This window comes from Streptopelia decaocto, assembly GCF_964273445.1.
Source record: "Streptopelia decaocto genome assembly, chromosome: 16".
NCBI classification, from domain to species: domain Eukaryota; kingdom Metazoa; phylum Chordata; class Aves; order Columbiformes; family Columbidae; genus Streptopelia; species Streptopelia decaocto.
In genome coordinates, this window is record NC_138671.1 from 4,966,913 (window position 1) to 4,988,974 (window position 22,062).

Here is a 22,062-nt window from a genome sequence, read left to right on the forward strand (position 1 = left end):
CCTTCCAGAAGGTCTCAGCTCCCGCAGGGGAGGGAAGATGGCTGAATTAGGAAATCTCCTTCCCGGCGAGAGTCCGAGCTCTGTAAACCCCTTGAATTTGTGCTTCGAGTGGTCCATCCTTATTTGTGGTGATGGAGCCTTTTCTGAAGGGTTATTCGAACTGGTGGTAAAGTAAGAAGCCAGACTAGATCTGGTGGAGATGCACTTGTCAAACTCAGCATAAACCGGAATTCTTGACAAGCTGTGCCCTTATTGATCTTAATAGTGTGAGCTGAACAGGTTTTGCCAAATTCTGGAATCATTATTTTGTATTATATCCTACCTTTTCTCAGCCATTCTAATTGCATGCAGTAGTTTTCTTTCTGCCCTGAACCACGGGGTGTGCTATCAAATAGCTGCTGCTCCCCATCAGACCAGTTTCTGTGATGAGCGGTGTGGTTGCCTAATACTCCCTTCTTACCCCTTAATGGAGTTGTGGAGTTTTCCTTGGTCTTTTCCAAGCAATTTGAAAAGTTTAGATAGAAGGTGGGATAAAAGGCCAGAAGATGCTTACTTTTTCCTCCTTTGATCACTTAAAGCCTCACTTCAGAAAAAATCAAGTGACTCTGACTCACACAGTCATCAGGATGTATATATATATATATGTGGCCATCAACATTTTTGGATGCCGAAAAAATGCCCTCGGCACTTTGCTGAACAAACTGCTGATGTACAGCAGCTGTTCCTTTGTTCAGCCAAATACTAATATCGTGTTACTTAACATCAATCATTTTTGGATGTGTGGTTTTCAAGAAAGACCAAAACAAAATTAGCATTTGAATCGCAAACTTAGAAACTGTGCGTCTTTACAGACTTCAGAGCTGACAAAAGAAGGCTTTTTATCGTGTGGCAAATGTTAGTAGTCCAAGTGCATAAAATGTATGTTATATAAATAATGCAGCAATATAGTTCGGCAAATTCTGCTTTCTGCAGAGGAGCCTGAAGCATTTCCTTGACCCAAATCATACGTGAAAATCAAAGAAATAACTATTCTGCTGTTCTTAAAAGTAAAAAGAACTGTAAAGAAAGTCTCAGCTTTGAGAATACCAGTGTTCCTTTTTATTTGGGAAGTGAATAAAGCATTTGAAAGTATATTTAATCTGCTGTACACTTAACTGTGATGCTGTTTCACACAGGGAAGGTGAAGGTGATCCCTTCCCACACCTCCGCAGGAACCAGATGAGTAAATATCATCTGAATTAAACCCACATTGCTCCGGCTGTCCCCTGCTACAAATGTGGAAATAACGGAGCGGCGGACGCTCCGAGAAAACCAACCACGATGCTTTTGTTGCTGTTGTTGTTCATTTTTATTTATTTTATTTTATTAGACAACTGCTTTCCGTTATAAATAAATAAGGCATGAAGGTTCTCCATAGTGTTACAGAGCTGGTAGCCACAGTAGTGCGGATGGTCCTCCTCATGTTCCGTGGGTTTGGGGCCGTGGGGCACCTGGCGATGCGGAGCGTGGGGGAGCAGAGCAGCCGGTGGTGGGTGGTTTGAGGAGGAGACCCCTGGAGCGGGGATGGTTTGGGCGTTGCACTCCTGCCAACTTACCTGCGTGGTGCTCGGCTTAACAAAAGAGGGTATTTTGGGGGGTATTTTTGCATTAATTCCATGGCAAGTGAAAGAAAGGTAGCTCCTTGTAATGTCAAGGCTTGGAGGATGATTACATTTTAACAGTCTTCCCCCTCCAAAGCCACATTCTCATTTATTTATCTCAATGTGGCAAAAATCCCAACCATTTCCCCAAGATTTTGGGATGTAAGCTGGTGAAATCAGAATCCAAATCTGGCCTGAAGTTGGTCTCCAGGCGGGTACAGAATAGGTAGCTTACACTGAACTGCTTGTTTCTTGTGGCTCAACGCTCAGGGTGTTGCCTAAGCTGTAAAGAAATGCTGCTTCTCTGCCTAAAACACGTGTCTGACCGTACACAGTCAACATCTAGTTCATGAAAAATGGAAACTGGTGATTCCTGAGACTGCAGCAGCCTTTTGGCTGGGTGTTTGCATGTCTGTGGAAGCAAAAGCGAGGAGATTTCAGTGCTGGGGAGTGAACTGAGAGGAGACAACCTTTGGAGACGGTTTCTCAGTCAAGAAAGATGATTTTCAGCAGAAGATTGAAATCTGTCCTCTCAGCTGGGGGGATGTTCAGAGCAAAAAGTGGAGGGCAACGCGTGATGAGCGCTACTGTACGAGTGTGATGCTTCATCCTTCTGCTTGTGCGCGAGTCCTTGGTCGTCAGTTCTGCAAGCCCAGACAAGGTGTATTTGAGGAATTTGCTACGATGGGGCAATGAGAAGCTCTTGAAGAGCACAGCACAGGGGGCCGGTACCCAGACCACGAGATGAAAAATCTCTGATACTGTAATAGCACTTCTCGTCTGGCTTATGGGAAAGCCCTGGTGATCGAGTTCCTGCCAGGCACAGCGCTTCACCTGGGCTGAAATACTGGGGCAGATTTAAAGCAAGGAAATCCCGTATGCCTACAAAGTCTGGAGAGGATGGACTGAAATACTAAGCGACGCTGATGAAGATGGAACAATCAGTTTTACGTTTCTCTTCAAGTTTTTCCAGTTGCAATGAGTTTGCATTGTAAATAGCTGAAAAACCTGACTGGTAAGAGAATGGCTTAAACAGCAAGAACATACTGCCCTGTGGGGGAGGAGGAGGTGTCTCTTAGGTGCAAGCGTAGGTTCTTAGCCATAAAACCAAAGTGGAAGTTTGGGCTGGTGTACTGGAGCAGCCGCTGCAGTTCTGATGGCTTATTGTTTTACTTTGAAACACTGAGCTCCAGCTGTGGCGGGATGCCTGAGGACATTCAGGCTTTTGCTTGCAGATCATCAGGCTGTAAGACAAGCTGAAAAGGGTGGAGGAGGTGTTCAGTTTTCCTTTTCCGTGGTGCGGTTTACGTTGCTGTTGTGATGTCTGGCAGCGGCAGCAACTCATGCGGAGATCCGTCAGACAGTTTGTGAAATCCTCTAACTACAATGTACAATTGTCCCAACGAGTTGTCCGGAGCCCAAGCTTAAAAAAAGTGAGTTGAGTCTCCATGACTTATTCTTGCTTGTAGACCTCTTGAACCTTCAAAGCAGTGGGGCCATGTGGCGTTTCCTGGGGCTGAGGAGAAGACTTGGCGGTTGCGATTGCACGTGGGAGTTTGCAGAGAGGCAAGGCTCATTTGCTGCTCTTGTTTTTCACCTTTGTGGCATTGATGTCCGCTTTTGTTTTCTGGATGCGGGAAAAGATCTCCTTAAAAAGAGCCTTGTACTCAGGCTGGCTCTGCTCCAGCCGCTTGTCCACCGCCTCCACGTGTTTGCTGATGGTCTTCTCCATGGTTTTCCGCTCTTCCAGCTCATGTCCCTCTCCTCGGAAGTCTCTGAAGGAGCTGTCGCGGGAGATGGGCCGGGACGTTTGGACGCCCGTGTGACGCACGCTGTCCTTGTGCTGCCGGCATTTGCTCAGGAGCTCTTCATACTTCTCCAGCAAGGCGTGATACTGCTCGTCCACCTCCCTCAGGATGGACATGCCCCGTTTGCGCACGTTGTTTGCGTGCAGCGTGTAATTGCCCTCGTGCCGGCTCACGGCATCCTTGGTCACGATGGCGTTGAGGGCCGTGTCACTGCAGCTCTTACGGACAGGGTGGTTTGGGGAAGGCGTCATTGACGGCCCGTGACTTTTTCCTCCCTCCTCCTCAGAGAGGTCGATGTAGTCGGCTTCTGGGGCGTTATTCAACGGCTCAAGGAGGGCCTCGGACAAGTTGTCTTCTCTGCTGAGCAAATACTTCTTGACTTGCTTCATCTGTTGCAGCTCCAGGAGCTCGGCTTCCAGCTCCTTGATGCGCAGTTTGCAATTCTCCATCTCGCACACCCGCTGCTCGAGGTCCGAGTACTCCTGGATGACGGAGGTGTACTCTCGCTCAACCCGCTCCTTCCGCTGCTTCTCCTGGTTGACTTGGGACCTCAGGGAGTTCACCATGGCTTGGAGACGCTCATTCTCCCTCTCCAGTGGCTTCTGGTTGAACTCTGTGGAAGAGCTGTGGACCTGGAACGCGTCCTCATACCTGAAAGGGAAGGAAGACTCTTGAGAGTCTGACCAAGTGACAGGCCATGCAGCACTCAGATTGTGTCTTATTGTCATGTAACTAATTCCAGTGATGCCCAGAAAGGAGGTAACGTCAGCTCATGGAGGGAGATGTGCCTCCTCCCATGTGTCAGGAGACCAGAACATGTGGCTGTGGCTCTTCCGGACACAGAGGCTGGTTTCTGTCCCAGAGAACCTGCAGTGTCATTTGATAGCAGTGATGAAAGACAGAAGGGAAATTAAACCCTAAAATGTAAAAGGCTTATCTCGTCAATGGACAAGCTGTCAATGTTGTCGGGAGGCAAGGATGGATGTCCAAGGGCTACCAGTCTGAGCTGACAATAGAAGGCTTAGGAGTTCACCAACTCCTCACTGCATCTGCCAACAACCCCAAACCTCATCCAGCCAAAAGCCAGCAGTAGAGGCTCTGCCATCCCATGTCCCTGTGGCTCGGAGGTGCTCCTGAGAGAGTGGGAGAAGATTTCTGCAGCAAGGCGGGCAGGCAGAGAGTTTTGACACCATTGCCCCTGCTTCACTATTTGGGAAGCCACAACAAGCACTTCCCCCTTCCCTCACGCTTCTGTTGGGAAATCAGTCCGAAGTGCCCGTGGCATCCTATCTGGTTAGAGCAGATTGGAAAAGAGCAACCACCGTGGCCTCCCCTGGGAGGCACGGCTGGGCGGGGGGTATTGAACAGATTTCCCAGTTACAGAAGGGCAGCCTGACCTTCGGAGCCAACTGCAGAGCTGCAAACCCAACTGAGGACCCCAGGCACTGGGGGGGAGTGGGACTGGGGGGACTGAGAGGAAAAGTCATTGAGACGTTAAATAGATTTTGCTAGGGGTTGGATTATGCCCTCATAACATCCCCCTTGCTGCTGCAGTAAAAGTGTCTTTTGTTCATATCCTCTGGCAGGGTGTGCTTTCAGTAAAAAAGTTTATCGATTGCTTATCTATTTAAAGAAGCCTCTATTATGGACAAAGCTGAGCAAGAAATGTCCTCCTGAGGTCAGTGAATTAACAGAGTGGCTGGGTTTTAAGGAGGATCAAGTGTGCAATAGTGCTGGATGTGTTTGTACAGCACTTGGCAGCACGTGGAGTAACCTGGTGTGTGACTGGTGCTCTGGGGGGGTACAGGGAAAAATGCCCCATCTCAACTAGTTTCAGTGGGCCAGAGGTGCTGGTCTTGTGCTGGGAGATGAGATCCAGGCTGGACATGAGGAAGCTATTTTTTACAGTGATGGTGGTGAAACACTGGCCAGAGAGGTGGTGGATGAACCATCCCTGGAGACATCCCAGGCCAGGCTGGACGGGGCTCTGAGCAACCTGAGCTGGTGAAGATGTCCCTGTCATGGCAGGGGTGGCACTGGGGGAGCTGTGAAGGTCCCTTCAACCCAAACTAGTCAATGATTCTAAGTCCACCCTTCACCGCCAGCACTGAGTTTCAGGCTCTGAGGCAGAGCCTTGATCTCTATAGAGGTGTATGTGGGGCTTTGTGCACCCCCGGAACAGCTGACCCCTGGGCAGAGGAGGTGGGAAGAAGCTTGGAGGGGTTGCTAAAGGCAAAGCTCGGTACCTGGGGCTGGAGCACAGCTCCTTAAGGCAGGGGAAGGTGTGGATGGTTCGGCGTCGCTCCCTCTTCTCCCGCCGGATGCGGAGCTGCTCCAAGCTCCGCATTTCCTCCACCTGCTTCTGCAGCTCCTCCACTTGGTTCTGCAGCCCCTCGATCGTTTCCGTCAAGCTGCAGAGAGAGGAGGGGGCACGGGTGAGGAGTCAGGCACCACCGGTCCTAGAAAAGTGGTTTTTCCCTATAAAGAAAGCCAACCTATGGAAGGTGTTTCCAGTTTCTAGCGTGTGCCCTAGGAGTGTGACAGCACTTGCTTTTCATGGCAGTGGTTGGACTTTCTCCACACGATCACTCTTAAAATGTAGAAAAGGGTGGGGGATTTGAGCTGTGGCAAGGGATTATACTAATTTGAGACCCCCTGTCCTCAAATCAGTTGGCTAAAATGTTCACCTCTGGGACACAAGCACTATCCTGGAGTATCTCTGCACTGAAAACAAGCAGGTGAGCTATTTATTCCCTTCTTCTTGTTTTACTTGTAGAGATAAACACAGGGAGACTGGGCAGAGATTTAGTTTTGCTCTGGCTGTGAATACAGTTTGTAAAACCCTCTGCTCCACAGCTCCTTCCCTGCACAGTTGTTTGCAAAAGATGCTGCATTGCAAGGACGTGGCTGAGCCTGTTCTTGCCAGGGACGACCTTGATCGTGAGCCTGTTTTAGGAAAGAAATAGTTATTGACAAATTGGTGCTTCAGCATGGACTAGCCAGGGTTTTGCTGAATGCTGGATCTGTGCCTGGTGTTTCTGCTGTGTGCTGGGGACCTCCCTGATCTGATTATGTGCCTTTTATTCAAGGAAACACAACTGAGGAGGAGGAGAAGAGGCTGCCGTGCCTCTTGTGGCAGCTCCAGACCTTCCTTTATCCAGCCCTGGTCCCAGGGGTGTCTGTGCCACGGCTGACCTCTGCTAACCAGCTTGTGTTGTAAATAGCTGCAAAACCTCGAGTGATAAGAGAATGGCTTAAACAGCAAAGACAGGCTGCGCTTTGGGGCCGGGGAGAGGTGAAATGAAGGTCTGCTGGGTCCAGCATGGCTGCGGTGGGAGGAGGGGAGGCCGTACCACTGTATTTTCTGTTGGGATGTCTTGCTTTCCAGCACCAGCTTCTGGTTCGCGAGCTCCAGGTCCCGTGCTGTTAGGTCCAGCTGCTCGTAGACTTTCGCATGCTGTTCATTCATCTGCCGCAACATCTCTAGTTGCTTGGTCAGGTACTGCAGAAAAAAAGACAAACCACAAATACTCCACAGCCAAAATCCAGGTTGTTTCACAGGCAGGAATTCCTACAGCCTTTGCTTCCTCTGATATTGTGTTTTGTGGCTAATTTATCCTTGACCTGATTGAAGCCTTTTCCAACAGCTGAAATATCCAGAGCCCTGCCCACTGTAAATACTTTTGTGTCTAAAATACGATTGAACTTCCCGTGCCCTCTGTGAAAGGCACAAACCTCAATCTCTCTCTATTCAGCTGCTTTTTTATTCCCAGTACCCAAAGAAAGCTGATATCCCTGGGACCGTGACCCTCCACCAAAGCTGACTGAAATTGGCCAGTTGGTTACTGGATCGTCTGACAGATCGATTGCAGAAGCTGTTTTTCCTTGGGAATTCAGGCTAAAACTCTGAGCCTGTGAAATGTGAGGAGACTCATGGTTTCTGAGTGTTTGCAGATCCCTTTCTGTGAATCTGTCATTGCGGGATTTTATCCTGCAAAGACTGTGAGAGGGGCATCTGCTCAGGTGCTCACCCTGACCTGGGACCCGATCCCAAATCCACGGTGGATGTGCTCCTGAAGGACACATAAATACGCCCACCAGCATCCTTGGACATCATCTGTCAGATCCCTGCTGCCATCACGTGCTGCTCTGCCCCGCATCCTTTTAAATCAAGCCATTTCCGATATTCCTTTCTTAATTCACAGATCCCTAGAAGTTTTCCAGTGGATGTAAACCCTCCTGGCACAGCGGGTTTGTGGCCTCTAAGCTCAGCTCTTTGGGCTCTTAGAAATACTGCCCTGACCCCAAAGGATGTTTGAAACAGTGATTTAGGTTGCAGCTCGTGGAGAAAGAGCTATTTTATGCCTCTAACAAAGGGGGCTGTGTTACGGGGGTGCCGAGGGGCCAGCTGGGAACAAACGTGATTATGAATAACTGGAATCAAGGGAAAGCAGCAGCAGAGCAGAGAGAAGCGAGTGTGAAGGCTGGCAGATGGGCAGGGAAAGGCCAAACGTGCTCCAGATGCAACCTGGTGCCAAAATCCGGTGTGCACATCTGGGCAGGGAGTGGGGATGTGAGAACGGGAAAAATCCCACTTAGTGGGGAAAGAGGATCCTCTCCAGGGCTGGGGTGGGTTTTAACTCCCATCCCCAAGGCGCATCCCTTCCTTTCTCCTGGATCTGAGCTGGTGGCATTGGTGGAACCACCCCTTCCTCACCATCACCCTTAGGTGACAGTGGTGGCCGAGCAGCTCCCGTCCCCACTGTGTCCCTACCTCGATTTCCTGCACTTGCTCCTCGTTGGTGGCGTACATCTGCTGCAGGGAGTCCTCCAGCTCTTTGTTGCGCTCCAGCAGCGTCTTCCCCAGCTCCGCAGCCAAGTGCAAGTCTGAAAAGCAGACGGGACAAAGCTGCTGCAGTTCCCGTGGGTGCGGTGGGGTCCCCGAATGTCACCGCACCAAATGCGGTGACATATTTTGCACGGCGGTGGTTTTATTGGCAGGTTTGGGGATGGATGTGTGCTTATGGGATGTACAGGATTTGCCCTCTTGTGTCCTGCTGGGCTGCAGGAGAAGGGGAGGCCGAGCGTGGGACATCTGCAGCTCTTCTGTGCAAGGATTTGGTGCCCGGCTGGCGTGTAACCCTCCTGCACTGCATTTACACACTGCATAGGCAGGATCAGACCCCAGGTGTGGCTGTGGCAGCTGCTCAGCACCTCCATCCCCCATCACCGAGACCCGCGGGGCTGAGGGGCTCAGCATCCCTCAGAATGAGAGCGAGGGTTGGCAAAGCCCTGCGGGGCTCTGTAAATTATATTATTATCTCTAACGAAGGGAGTGCCTTGCCTTCCCTGTCAGCCTCCATCCATCACCCGCTAACAGACTGACAGCAGTAATAAACCCACGTGTGGCCCGAGGGGGCTGGAAACATCTCCCAAATTCAACCCGCCCCCCCGGCAGCGCTGCCTTGGCCGGGTCTGCGGTGCTTTCCTTGGGGCAGCTCCGTGGTGAGGATGAACTGCTTTGTGTTCACTCTTTGCCACCTCTAAATGCCTTTAGGAAGCTACCAAAATAGTTGGACTTCGGGAGGAGTGAACTATAGGTGTTGACAGTGTGGTTGGCTTCAAACACTGGGTTTGCTTCTCCTGGGTAAAGAAAAAGCCTCAGGACCCTGGGAATCCTATATTGGCCAAAGTTTTAGCACCTCAGGTGATGCTGTTTGTGGGCCTGGGAGGGGGACACAGCTGGCTCTGATAACATCCCTTTGCTTTCACAGGAATTGCTTGTCTTCTTAAAGCCTGGCCTCTTGTGAGTGTGTGGGTTTCTATTTTTCCTGGTGCTTTTAGAGGTGAGTTTCTTATGGTGGCAGACTGAAAATCTGACCTTAAACCTTTTAAAAGGTAAGGAAAGAGATCCTGGTGTGTGCTATTGCTCTTTTTTTCTCTGATATGGTTATCATGCAGTTTGAAATAATTAAGGATTGAGGATCCTGCAGCATGTGAGGGGACCTGGGTCTCCTGCCCTGGCATTTTCTCAGCCCATCATAACGCTCCTCTCTAGTCTCCAGCTAATGATGTGCTTTGCAAAGGCTCTGCCATGGCTGGGAGCAGCTGTCATTTCTGCCAGCGGTTTATCTGGCCATGCAGCTGATTGGGAAAAAGAGGTACTCGGTCACTAGGACAAGAAGGAGGGAAGTCAGGACATCTAGGATGTATTCTGAGCCTGGAAACATCACTGATCTCTCACACTTCAAATGGCACATCACAAAATGAGCTCACACTGACCTCTGGGACACGAGTGCTCAGGGGGATGAGTGCTGTTAGTGCGTGGGATGGGGCTTTGCTGATGGAAAACACTGCACTGTCTGAGGTGCTGATGTGTTATTAGTTTGGGTGATGGCCGTTGTTCTTTCCATGCAGCTCCAGGGGTGCTGGTTCCCCAGATGTGGTCCAGCCAACAGCTGCTCGGTGTGTCCTCAAATCTCCCTTTTGCCACAGGAATGTGCTCTCCAGCTGTGGTTTGCATTGCAGGATGTTATTCTAGGCTGTGACCGTTTTAACTATAATCCTAATCATTGCACAGTGACCTGGTCTGAGGGCTGCAATCCCAGCTATCGGTGCAATTAGGATATTGGCACGTTTCCCCATGGACAGCCCCCTCACCACCTATATATCTATATATATATTTATTTTTTTTAATCACCAAATTTATCCAATTTCCAAAGTTCCCTTGGGAGACTGAGTGTTTGCTGCACCAGCTGGGGATGGGGGACAGCCAGATGCCAGCAGAGATGGAGGACAATTTGTGCCTTTAAGCTGCTTGGGGCTGTATTTAATGGCACCGTCACCTTGCCAAAGCCGATGCCGTTGCTGGAGACCGGCATCCCTTGTAGCAAGTGGGGTCTCAGCCCAGAGACGAGTAGCGAGAGGGCTCCGTGCTGTGCTCCAGGTAATGAGTCAAGTGTGTCCCCGTCCCTGAGGATTACACCAGTGCTCCCCCACCATATGGCATTCAATTTAATCAGCTGGGGTTGAGTTAAGTGGATTAGGCAGCGCAAGATCCTGCATTGTAATTTAAAGGGCTCTGTCAGCAATAATTTAATGGGGGGAATGGGCGGCGTTTGGGGACGGTGGGAAAAAGGAAAGAACAGGGCTGAGCTCTGAGGAGGAAATTGATTCTTCGGTTCCATTTTGAGCGTAAGGGCCTGGGAGACTCCAGGCTTGAAGGACACAGGGGAGCCGGTTCTTTTAGTGTCTTTTAACAGCCTCAGCCACCGTCACACGCACACACTCACTCTTCGCCTGCCAGCCAAAGCATCCTCGTTAATCCTGTCTCATCCCTCCTCATCCCCACCTGTTGGTTGCCCCCAGGCTGTGGGACTGTGGGGAGGGAGGGGATGCTACATGCTTTAATGTCGTCTTTAGACCAGATTCTCTCTATGTTTTTTGCACTAATTGTGGCTCTGCATAGGCTGGGGGAGCACACAGCTCCTCTCCTTTGAGACCTTGGAAACCTGAGGTTGAATGTGAAATTTCAGCAAGTTGGGGGCAAAAAAAGAACTGTTTAGGAATTTGGTGATTCTCTCTGCATAGCACTGGTTTCCCCACCATTTTTTTATATTCCTCTTTGCTTCTGCACTGCCAGATCAGCCAGCCAGTGCTGTACGACTTGCCCTAATTTAGCAGATATGCTGATGCCTCCCTTGCCCCTCCCCTCTTGACGCAGAGAATTGAAGTGGTGGGGAGCGGCCGTGCTGCGTACCGGCTCCATGTGCCCCATCCCTCCAGTGCCTGTGCTGAAGGCACCGCTGTGAAACGGCCAACATTCAACCTCAAAAATGGGGGACTTGGTGTTGCCCAAACCCTATATGGGAGAGGACTGTGGATGCAAATTGTCCTGGGCAGCACCAGCTCCGTGTCCCCTGGCTCCCAGTATCCTTAAGTGTTGACGTGACCCTTCTAATTAACACAAACCATGGAGACACCCCGCGTCCCCAAACAAAGAGCTGTGCCTCTGGAGCGAAGCGGAGGGAGGGATGGAGGCTGCGTTTCCCTGCAAGCTTCTGCGGGAAAGGTGCCTGAGCAAGGAGGGAGGGGAAGGAGAAAAAGACCATTTGGTAGGAAGGGAGCAGGAGTTGAATCGCAGCAGTGCTCAGTACCGGGGAGCACGGCAGGGCAGCACATCCAGGAGGCAGCTGTGCTGGAGCTGCAAAGATCAGCAGCAGCCCAGCGATAATTCTGCTAGCTCTGTGTCACTGAGGATGCTTTGGAAAAAAACCCCAAAATCCTGATCCAGAAGCTCTAGTAGGTTGTCTTTAACTAAAAGAGGTGAGGACCAAACCGCAGGGTGTTCCCCCGCTGCAGCAGCCCATGGCAATGCTGGCACAGGCAGATGTGCGCTGCACGGGGCTGCTGTGGAGCCGAGCGCTTCCCCAGCCTTTGCAGCAGCATAAAGAGAGTTCGGAGCCGTTTCTGCCTTCCCAGTGCTGGTCTGCAGCTGTTTGTGTCTTTGCCACAGCCCGTCCCCTGAAGGGTTTTCTCCCCCAGCATCTCTCGGTTGTGGCGTTAGGGGAGCCTAAGCCTGGTAAGATGGGGAGGTTTCGGCTGATCCCGTAGCTATTCAGATGGCCCATGAAAACACGGCTTTCTGGAGGAAGCCACCATCAGGAGCAGCTGCTTTGGGCCTTTTCCCATCGTCTTTCTTGCATCGAGGGATTCACATGTCTGGGCTGTGAGAGAACGTGCCCGCTGCTCTGAGCACAGTTTGGGGGATGCTTTGCTGTGCTCCTCACCTTTAAATAACCCAGCCCTGTTCCCAGCCCATAAGGCAGGCAGGCTTGGAGGGGGATGTTAGGAGTCTTTTGGCTCATAGAACTAAAAAGCAGGGGTTTATGGTGCATGTTTTTGCAGGTGCTTTTCAGCTGAGCATCTATTAAGGAATTACTTGGCCCTTCCTAAATGTCTGGGGTTGCAGAAAGGGCTGCTCTGGTCCCCTCCTACCACTGCAAATGCTGAATTCACCTGCTGAAGAGCAGGAGCAGCCAGCAGAGCTCTGGTGTGGGGGCTCCAGAGGAGTTCAGGGTGCTTGTTAGCTGATGGATAGGGTAGGTTGAGAGTTAAGAACTGATGTTTAATGCTGTTGACGTTTAATTTAATTGCATTTGCTGTCTGCTCCATTACACACGGGTACTTAGAGTCAAGGGTAGGTGCAATTATTCCTTTCAGAATCTAAATAAATGATGCTGTGCTGGTTTACCCCAGGGTAGGGTGTACTTGCTGCTCATTTATTTTTCTTCTTAGTTGCAAGGGATTGTGCTGTCTGGGTGTATTACAATGAAGATCAGCTTTTGTGTATCACTTACTGCTGCTCCATGACAGGTGATGGAGGCAATCGGTGTCCTTAGCCCTTATAAGCCTTTGCAATGGAACGTGCTGGGGTGCAGAGAAGCAAGTGCCACCTCACAGCATCTCCCAAACAACCTGGAAAAGCCTCTTCAACGTGCCCGTTCCACAGGTGGCTCTTGTCCTGTCAGAGCTGCCAGTGCTACTGCTGAGGGCTGGATTCTCCATCCCTTTTATGCTGGTATAACTCAGACTTTCCTACCCAATTCAGCTTTGCGCCTGCTGTTTTGTAGGTTTTGGTGTAACACAAAGGCAGTGCAGCAGCATCCACCTTCTTCCCCTCCTCGCTTCAAACTGTGGCTTTAGCCAGGCTGGGCTGATGTTGGGCACACGGTATTTCTGTTAGCTTAATGAGATTTGCTGGATTTCCTGCTTTTTTTTTTTCCTTTTCTTTCTCTTGCGTAATCTGTTATGTACCCCTGGGCTGCCTTTGGCTTCGCAAGCTTCCCTGCTCGGGGGGAGCTTGGCTGGTGGCAGAGATGCGGTTTGCAGAGGGGAGAGGCAAGCACAGCACAGTGAGAGCAGCTCCCTCCCTCCTGTCTCTGGTCCCCTGAGCAAAAGTGGCAGCACCAACGAGTGGAAAACCCTGGGAGGGAATTAGAGCAGTGACCCATCTTGCTCCCTCTGGGTGGACCCCCCACCCCAGGCAGGACGAGGGGCTCAGGGATGCACTGTGTCTCCCAGGCTGTGCTGCTGGGACCAGCCCCTGCTGCTCCCTTCCTCGCTTTCTGCATTTTTTCAGTCCTATTTGGTATTTCCTTTCTATCAGCAATTCTTTTTTTTTATTATTCTCAGATGCTCATCAGGCTTTTAAAATTATTATTTATTTAATTGATGCTCATCTTTTTCTTTCTGCCCTCTATCATTCTGTGCCCCAAAGCCTCCCCTTTATATTAACATTCAAATCCAAGGATGGTTACCTTTGCTTATACGCTGTGTCTGTACGAACACATACAGAGCAGTCCCATCGCCGTGCCCACCGCAATCGATGTGCATTTTGCCAAGTTGTTAGAGCATGATAACGCAGAGTATGTTATTAGACCGTGGCTGGGCCCCATCTGCATCTTTTCCTGCTGTTCTCTTATCTAAAGAGCCTCGGTGCCCCTGTTTGCCTTGTAGGCTAAAATGGTTTCAAAGAGCCCGGTGATTGGTGTCTCAGAGGCTCTGATAGTGCACCTGCATCAGAAAGTGTCCTAAATAAATACTGAAAAGTGGAGTTGTTGGGGAGAAGAAGCGAGGGAAGATCAGGGAGAAAGGCAGCCAGTGTTTTCCTGCATGCACCCCTCCTCCGGGCAGCAAAGCTCCAACTAATTAATTATGTTCAGATGCAGAGAACTATGAACAGAGGCTTTTACTCCTTTAAAGCTAAAGAAACAGATAAGTGGATTGATGCCATGTGGCAATCTCATCTCCTCGTTGTGTTTTGGGGGCAGGAGGCTGTAACTGACCCAGGACTGGCAAGGATGATGAGCACCCTCTCCAGCAACACCAAAACCTGCAACACCTTCTCGCAGGCCAAGGAAACTTGGAAGGCAGCATGATAATGTCCTGCCATGGCTGCAGGTGCATAGCTGGGAGAGGTCAGCATGGAGCTGGACATTGCCAGCTTGAAGGACTGAGATCTGCAGGGAGGAGAGGAGGTAACTGAGCGGTGCCAGGGCAGCTGCGCATGGGATAAACCAGAGTGACTTCCCAGAAGGCTGCAGAGGAACAGGCTGTTTAAACCATTAGAAGAACTATAAGGGTTTGGAGAGAAGGTTTACAACTGTTTGTTACATTAAAATTCCCAGCTGTGCGAAGACCGGCAGTTGTGTAACATCTGGTCTCATTCCTCCAGGGTATTTTGTATCTGAGATATTTTCCTGAATTCTTGGCCCATGTATGTGTTTTTGAGCAGGTTAAGCAGCAGCTTTGGAAGCCATAATGATGCAATATACCACTGTTTTGCTCTGGGAAAGGCCCTTTAGCAGAGACGTGCGTGTGCGGGAGCGAGCAAGCTGTGCATTAGTGCTGGCACTGCTGTTAGCAGGAGCAGGATCGGACCTGGGTGCTGTCACAGCTCCAAGTGGCTCCTGACTGTCACACTGAGTCAGTGCATCCACCCTGTCACCCGCCAGAGCTGGCTGGTACAGGCTGGAAGACGGTGTGGGACAACCACTGCGTATGGGGTGTTTGCAGCCGCTGCCTCGGCTGCCAGTCCCTGGGCTGCTGTGGGAGGAATGTCCTTCAGGGCTCGGACCGTAAATCCTTCACACGTGGCCTTGCCAAGGAGAAATGCCACTGTTAGCTGATTGTTTCAGGAGGGGAGATATGGAAATCTGATTTTTCTTTTCTTTTATTTTTTTTTTCCTCCCCTTTGCCTCTTCTTTTCTTTCCAGCAGTTCCTCTAATTCTGGTCCCTCACACAGCTGGAAGGATGTGCCTGGGGTTCAGATGTAGGAGGGAATTCCTATGAGAGAACAGGACGGAGATCCTGGAAGTTGCTGTGTGGGGCTCTTTCATGCTCCATTTTCTTCCTGCCTTCACGTAACAGGGGAATTTTTATTCTAGGAAAATACATCTATATATATTATCTTTTTTTCCCCTCCCCTCTCATCCCTTTCTCAGACTAACCTAACTGTCATCTCATTTACTTGTCTCTTGTGACTTTTCTAGTGCCCCTTGTCATTCCCAAGCAGCTCAGCAATTAGTCACTGAAAACTTTCCACTTCCACAAGGTACCTGCTGTACCGCACCACTAAAAAAGTAACTGGCTCAGCTACTGCAGGCAAAACCCTGTCCGTCCTTCTGGCTTGCCGCTGGGAAGGAAGGATGGTGGATTAACTGCTGTGCTCCTGGAGGACAGGCAAGCTGCCTGGCTTGTCTCCCGAGCTGGACTGCTGGAATAACAGCATCACGAGGGACAGAATTTGGGGTGCCAGCTGCTCCCCACTACAGTGAATCCTTTGGGCAGGCTGAGGGTGAACTGCAGCGCTATGGACCACTCCACACAGGCTGGGTGATGCAGAAAATAGGCAGGTGTGGGTGCTGGCACTGATCCCCTGGGTTCATCCCAATGTCCGGAGCTGATCGCTGGAATGCTGGTGACCCCGTGTCTTTACGCGGATGAGTTGGGAGTGGTGCAAGCTCAGCACCTTGTGTCATTTTCCTTCTTAGCATGCAAGCAATCAGGTGCTTGGCAGGAGGAAGAGGAATTAAAATAAGATCCTTAAATGTGGAGACCTTTAGAGGTTATAGCCGTCAAGTCCTAAGCCTGCATTGCAGATGGTTTGGCCCAAAAGTTGCTGTGGTTGCCCAGGAGGAGAGGGCTATCAGTCTCACTGTGGCAATGAGCTGATGTATTGGTTTTGATATTATTTCTGGTCTTGCTGGCTAACTTGGAGCAGTGTGAAGCTGTTTGATTTACATGGGAGGAATTGCCCCAGCGCTTCGGCTGTATTGAGGCTCCAGGGACTGCAAAGGTGGCTTTGGAGCCCTCCTCTTGGGCTGAGGTCTGCTCTTTGGCTTAGACCTGAGTGCTGGCAGGGGGACAGGGAGGCCGGGGAGATCAGGGGATGCAGTGGAGTGACTGCGAGGAGGACTCAGGAGATTGCTGCTGGGGAGATGAGGGCTGGAAGCGGCTGACAGAGGGAGCTGCTGGGTCTGGTCTCCCCTCCGTTGGGATCCAGATGCGACAGAGTTGGCACACAGCCGTCCTGAACACAAATGCTTCTGATGAACAGAAGAGGTGTCCCCACTTATCCCCAGCTCAGAATCTCTAATTTTAGCTCATTCATTCTCTCGGGATCTGGCTGCACGTACACCCTGTGCACAGGGTATGATGCAACTCTAGCCACATCATCAGTTCCCAATGGCTGGAGGAAGGTTCACCATCACCATATTCTAGCTTTAATGCTCAGAGGTACAGACTCCCCAGCCCATGGAAGCCTGTGGCTGAACAAAGCAGTGCTGACAGCTATTCATGCTTAGAAATCCTGGCAATAAGCAAAGCCACGCTACCAAGTAATCTAAGCTCCATTTTTATCACTTTCTTCAAATCAGGAAGCCTTCCCAGAGGAAACATCATAAGAATGAAAACACCTCAGAGGATGCCACTACTGTTTCCTTGCCATTAAGTCTCCTGGCTGGGGTTTGAGTCTCTGCTGCAATGTGCTAAGGCGTTTTGGTACAATGCCTTGAACCAGGCAGGCTTACGGCACACCAGGGAGCAGGGAGAGGAATCTGGAAGGTACCAGCTTCATTTGCACGAGGCTGGAGGGGCCTTGAGGCCGGGGACCAGATCTTGCTGCCTCCAAGGCAGGTGGTCAATGCAGTGGGCACTTCAAGGGGAAAAAGAGCAATTGGGGTTTATTTTATTGAAAAATTTGTTACTTCAGTAAGGCAAAGCTCTGTGGAGGATGGGGAGGAATGTAACAGGTGCTCAGAGGTACAATTTGCGCTGTGGTGCTAAAATGGTTAATTAACATAATCATCACAGGGCTCCCGGTTAAGCCATCCGTTGCTTAGCAAACAGTTTTGGATGTAAATGTAATAAATATTTGATGCTGTGAAACGACAATAAAGGCCCAGGAACCAACTGGTTCACAGAAGAACCTTCTCCACTCTCCTAGCTTAGGATGCTTCTCCTTTCTCCCACCCCTCGCTCCTCAGGAACAGGCTTTAAGCCTGTGCTTTTGTCCTCTGCCTTCCTGGCGCTGCTGCCAGGCGTGGGTTTCTGCAGACCCCGGGCTGTTGGCATGCCAATCCTCTTAGTAATGCTGGCCCACGACCGCCTCGTAATCATGCTACGCTGGACATCTTTCACCCCCCATTTCCAAGCCAGCAGCTCCACGGCTGTTCCATCTCCAAAGACCTTTAGATGCTGCTCTGGCTGTAATGCACAGGCACAGTGTATGTGGACAAGGTCTTGCACTGTCCTTCGTGATGCTTTGTGAACCATCCAAATTAATTACGGTTGTAATTACCCCGTAGGACCTTTCCAGTTGGGTGATTTTAGTTAAAGCCTTCCCCATTTCTCCTTCTGAGTTTGTGCAAGCCTATGAAGCCCCCGTTTGTACTGGAGGCTGCAAACCCCACAGCTGGGCTTTGTTTTGGGTCTGTGTTTCCCTCCAGTCCTGTATGTGCTCAAAGGTGGATTTCCCTGGCATCAATCCATCATCTCGAGGCAGTTATTCTGCATTTACACAGCCAGGACAGAGCTGGGAACCTGGCCTGCAGTGGGAAGGTGGTTTTATTGTTGTGAGCCAGTTGTACGGTGCCAGTGCTGACTCATGAACCTGACACCAGGGACAGCGATGGGCTAAAAATCAATCGGTCCCGTGTTGTTCAATGCTCCCTATATTCATCTGTAGTTCTGCTGTTTCTCAGCCTGCATCCTGCCCCTGGAGCAGTGCCCAAATGCCTTGTGAGCCATGGGAAGACGTCACCCAGAAATGTGAATTTCTGAGCAGTCAAAGGCTGCACTGTTTATTCAGCTGATAGCTCCATCTCCGTACTCTGCTCCGGCTTAATCTGAGCGTTGTTCCGGAGAACAGTGCCCACTATCCCGCTGTTGATACTTCCTATTAACTGAGAAATTGGGGTTAAAAACCAGCTGCAACAATCCCTGGGGAGCTGGTTGTCATTCCTTGCTGGGCCTCTGCCCTGCAGCTGAAGTTGTGTAAACTTTAAATCATGACATAATGTACTGGAGCTTCGGTGGGCAGAGCCACTGCAGCTGGACCGCACGTCCCGGCTGACAGTCAGCTGGCGAAGCAAATATATAACTACCATACCTATAGTGCAACGTGTCAGATGGGTACTGTATTTAGTTAGAAATTACTTTTTTTGCTATGCACTGACAAATCAGTGCTGTTCATTCCTGGGCCACTGGCCATCAGGACTTCTTCCAGTTATTTACTTACTGTGTGTGGATTCAAAATACTAAGATAATTACAATAAATTAAAAAAAAAAAAGAAGCCCCAAATATCCACAGCTATCAACTGTCCAGCCTTAGGATAGACATTTCATAGCACTAGTGCAAACGTAGGTACAGTTACTTCAAAACAAACTACACAAGTGAATGTTTATCCTCTAGCAAGGCTGTTTTTGCTGTTTGAAACTTGGCCTTGATTTTTTTTCTCCTTCTCAATTTCTCCTGCTTTTATGGCTGATTGGAGAAATCTCAAGAAGTAACTAGGTGACTTAGAAGCTGAAGGTCCCTTTGGATTTGGCTTGGACAGCAAAAGCTTTTGAGAGACACTTTCAACATCCTCAGCTTAGCCACACATTATTTCCAGTGTATTAATTACTAACTAGTGTGCCTGCTAACTCTGCCTGCAACTGCTCTGAGATGAAAGCAATGTCATAACTACCCATCTTTCATTCTGCCCACAGCAAGTTTTTTGGGGAACTGCCTTCCTTGTGGATGTAGCACTGGAAATGTTTTAGCCCCTAGGGCTCAGGACAGATCTGGGCTCCCTGTCTCTATCCATCGGGTTTAAACTTTCATGGCCAGGACAGTGGCTTGAAGCAGTGAAGCCGAGATTTCCACGGAGATGCCACCGCAGGACGAGGCACCGGCTTTGCCAAGCAAATTTGAATCTTCAGAGAAGGTATCCTGACCTCCCCTACCCAGGATTTGCGCCTTTTCTGCCCCCGCACCCCCTGGCCCGCCATCCCCGGGTGTCCCCATCCTTACCCTGCTCCAGGTCCTGCTGGTCGTACCAGGGCTCCTCTTCCTCGCTCTGAAACTCCTCCATCCTGTCGGCGTTCAGCATTTAGCACCAGCGGCCCGGGGAGACGCGCAGCATCCGCCAAAGGGGACCCGAGAACGCGGAGCGGGGATGGATGCGGGGATGCGGGCGGGGATGCGGCCTCGGTGCCCCGGGAACGGGGCGGGGGGGATGTCACGACGTGGCACCCAGCGCTTCGCCGCTGCCCTGGCTCTGCCAGCCCGGGGGGGCGGCTTTCTCCTGCCTTCAGGCCCGGGGGAGGCTCCGGGAAGGGGCGATGAAGCGGGGACGTGGCGGCCGGCGAGGGGGGACACGGCTGCAGCCGGGCTGGGGGATGCACAAAGGAAGGAAGAAGGGCCCGGCGCAGGCACAGCCTCGCTCCGCAGCTCGGTGGGGACCTCTAGCATGGAAATGCTGCAAGGAAACCCGGCGAGAGGGAAGGGCGAGGCGAGACCGGCCTCCTCCTCCTCCTTCATCTCCTCCTCCTCTCCGCCCAGCGCAGAGCGGGGCTGCAGGGAGCGGGGTGTGGGGTCAGCAAGGTGGGGGCTGCTGCCCCGCAGTCCACACAACTGGGTCCCTGCACCCCCGGGGAGATCAGGCAGAAACAGGGCTCCCTCCAGCGCTGCTTAGGATGAGGAGGGTGACCTGGCCTTGCCAGGAGGTTCTCCGTGACTTTGGGCAAGTCTCGGGAGCCTTCGGTGGGGATGTTGGTGCCTTCTTTGCCTGGGTGGGTTTGGATGGGTTGCTCTTCAAGGTGGGGGTGTTTCCAAGCTCCATAGCTGGGGCTGTGAAAGAGGACACCCATACAGACACCCCCAGAACATCACCTTAGCATTGTGTCTTCCCTCGTTCTTCCTCTAGGTCAGGGGTGTCAAATTCATTTTCACCAGAGGCCACATCAGCCTCATGGTTGCCTTCAAAGGGCCAAATGCTATTTTAGGACTGTGTAAGTGCAGCTATTCCTACATTTATACAGTCCTAAAATTGCATTTGGCCCTTTGAAGGCAACTGTGAGGCTGATGTGGCTCCTGGTGAAAATGAGACACCTGTGCTCTATTTCTCCCTATTTTGCACCCCAATGAGAAAACAGTGCTTCTGATGCACATTTCTCTCTTATTTTTAAGGACAAACTCTTGCGTCTTTCTGAAGGGTGAAAGGAGCTTTAAATTGAGGGAAATGAGAATTTGTAGAGCTCTGAGGAGGAGATGTGTCTGTTACATACAAGTAAGTTCAGAAAAGACTTGGGATTTTGGCACTTGCTTTTCAGTTTAAGGGAATAAGGGTCAGAGAAGGTGGTCTTTCTCCTACTTGCTAGTGTGGAGTTTGGTCCAAGGGGGTTTATTTGTCCTTGTCAGCCCTGGAATCCATCAGAGACTCTAAGATCCAAATTAACTCATGTGACAGTGCGTTTAGATGATTTTTTTTTTTGCCTTCTGTGTGATGGAACTCCCTGGGTTTATATTTTATTGCATTACCTTGCACTGACACCTACAGAAAAGGCAATGTGAGATGTTTACGCAAGAGCAGCAGACTGTGCATCCAGAAAAGATGGGATCTGTGTCAGAAAACTCTGTCCAGTCCAGCAGTGACAGGCAGCTGAGAGCCCCCGGATGATTAAAGAGAGGGCGATGTACTCAGCTCTCCGTACAGCAGCAGAGCAGGGAGATAAAGCAGAAAATAAGAGAAATTGTAGACGATTCCTCTCCCCTTCTCTCCTCACAGATCTCTCTATACACAGCTACGTGATCCCAAAATCCAGTGACTGCCTGGAAAGTCTTCTGCCTTAACACAGTTGCAGATGAGGATTGAGGAGTCTCTTTTAACCTGGCATTTTAACTCAGCAGAGATAATCAAGCACTTTTGGTGTGCCTGGGAGAAAGTGATCTCTGAATGGCTGCTAGATAACTTTTTTCTAAGCAATTTTCATATAAAAATGGGAGAATCTTAATTTTCTCATGCCTATCAGTGTTGAAGAGGCATTTGGACAATGCGTTTAATAAAATGCTTTAACTTTTGGTCAGCCCTAAAGTCACTAGGCAGTTGGACTAGATGGTTATTGTACATTTATTGCAACTGAACTGTTCTACTAACTGTGAAAAGTATTCTGTTCCTAACAGCAAATTATTAACATTTATCTGTATAGTGTAATGATTCTGAGTGTTTGGATGCAAAGCTCTAGGCTGCTTGGCAGCAAAAGCCAAGTGACATGATTTTGTGAACATATTTTTTTTCCTGTAGGTTTTTACGAGAATGTCTCAGATCTGACCTGTCAGTCGACATAGTCAAACATCGGTGATTTCTGTACAGGTTATACGCCAACAAATGAGAATTCCCACAGTCTGCCCCAGCTGGGGAGTCAGCACATCGCTTTCTTTCGCTAAAACAACTAGAATTACCTCATTTCCTCTGAAGAAAGGAGGTTTGTGGAGCTGAGCCTGTGGAATGTAACTCAGCGACACCAAAAAGACCTGCTTGCAGTTCATAGAGCTGCTCAGTGCAGA

General features: G+C 50.3%; 1 protein-coding gene across 1 annotated transcript; it reads right to left on the bottom strand.

The window, feature by feature from the left end:
* Nucleotides 1-1,167: 1,167 nt before the first annotated feature.
* Nucleotides 1,168-19,888, bottom strand: CDR2L (cerebellar degeneration related protein 2 like). Its single transcript, XM_082067177.1, has 5 exons — nt 19,528-19,888; nt 8,223-8,335; nt 6,802-6,950; nt 5,695-5,859; nt 1,168-4,099 (listed from the first exon to the last, which is right to left on the bottom strand). Exons 1-5 carry the CDS (start codon nt 19,604-19,606, stop codon nt 3,214-3,216), a joined length of 1,392 nt encoding a protein of 463 aa, XP_081923303.1. The 5' UTR covers nt 19,607-19,888; the 3' UTR covers nt 1,168-3,213.
* Nucleotides 19,889-22,062: the final 2,174 nt, after the last annotated feature.

Excerpts from the sequence above, each read along its gene's own strand:
- CDR2L (XM_082067177.1), bottom strand. The coding sequence starts at position 19,606 with ATGCTGAACGCCGACAGGATGGAGGAGTTTCAGAGCGAGGAAGAGGAG. Across the intron at positions 8,336-19,527 it reads CCAGCAGGACCTGGAGCAGG|ACTTGCACTTGGCTGCGGAG; the intron begins GTAAGGATGGGG and ends TCTGCTTTTCAG. Across the intron at positions 6,951-8,222 it reads AGCAAGTGCAGGAAATCGAG|TACCTGACCAAGCAACTAGA; the intron begins GTAGGGACACAG and ends TTTTTTCTGCAG.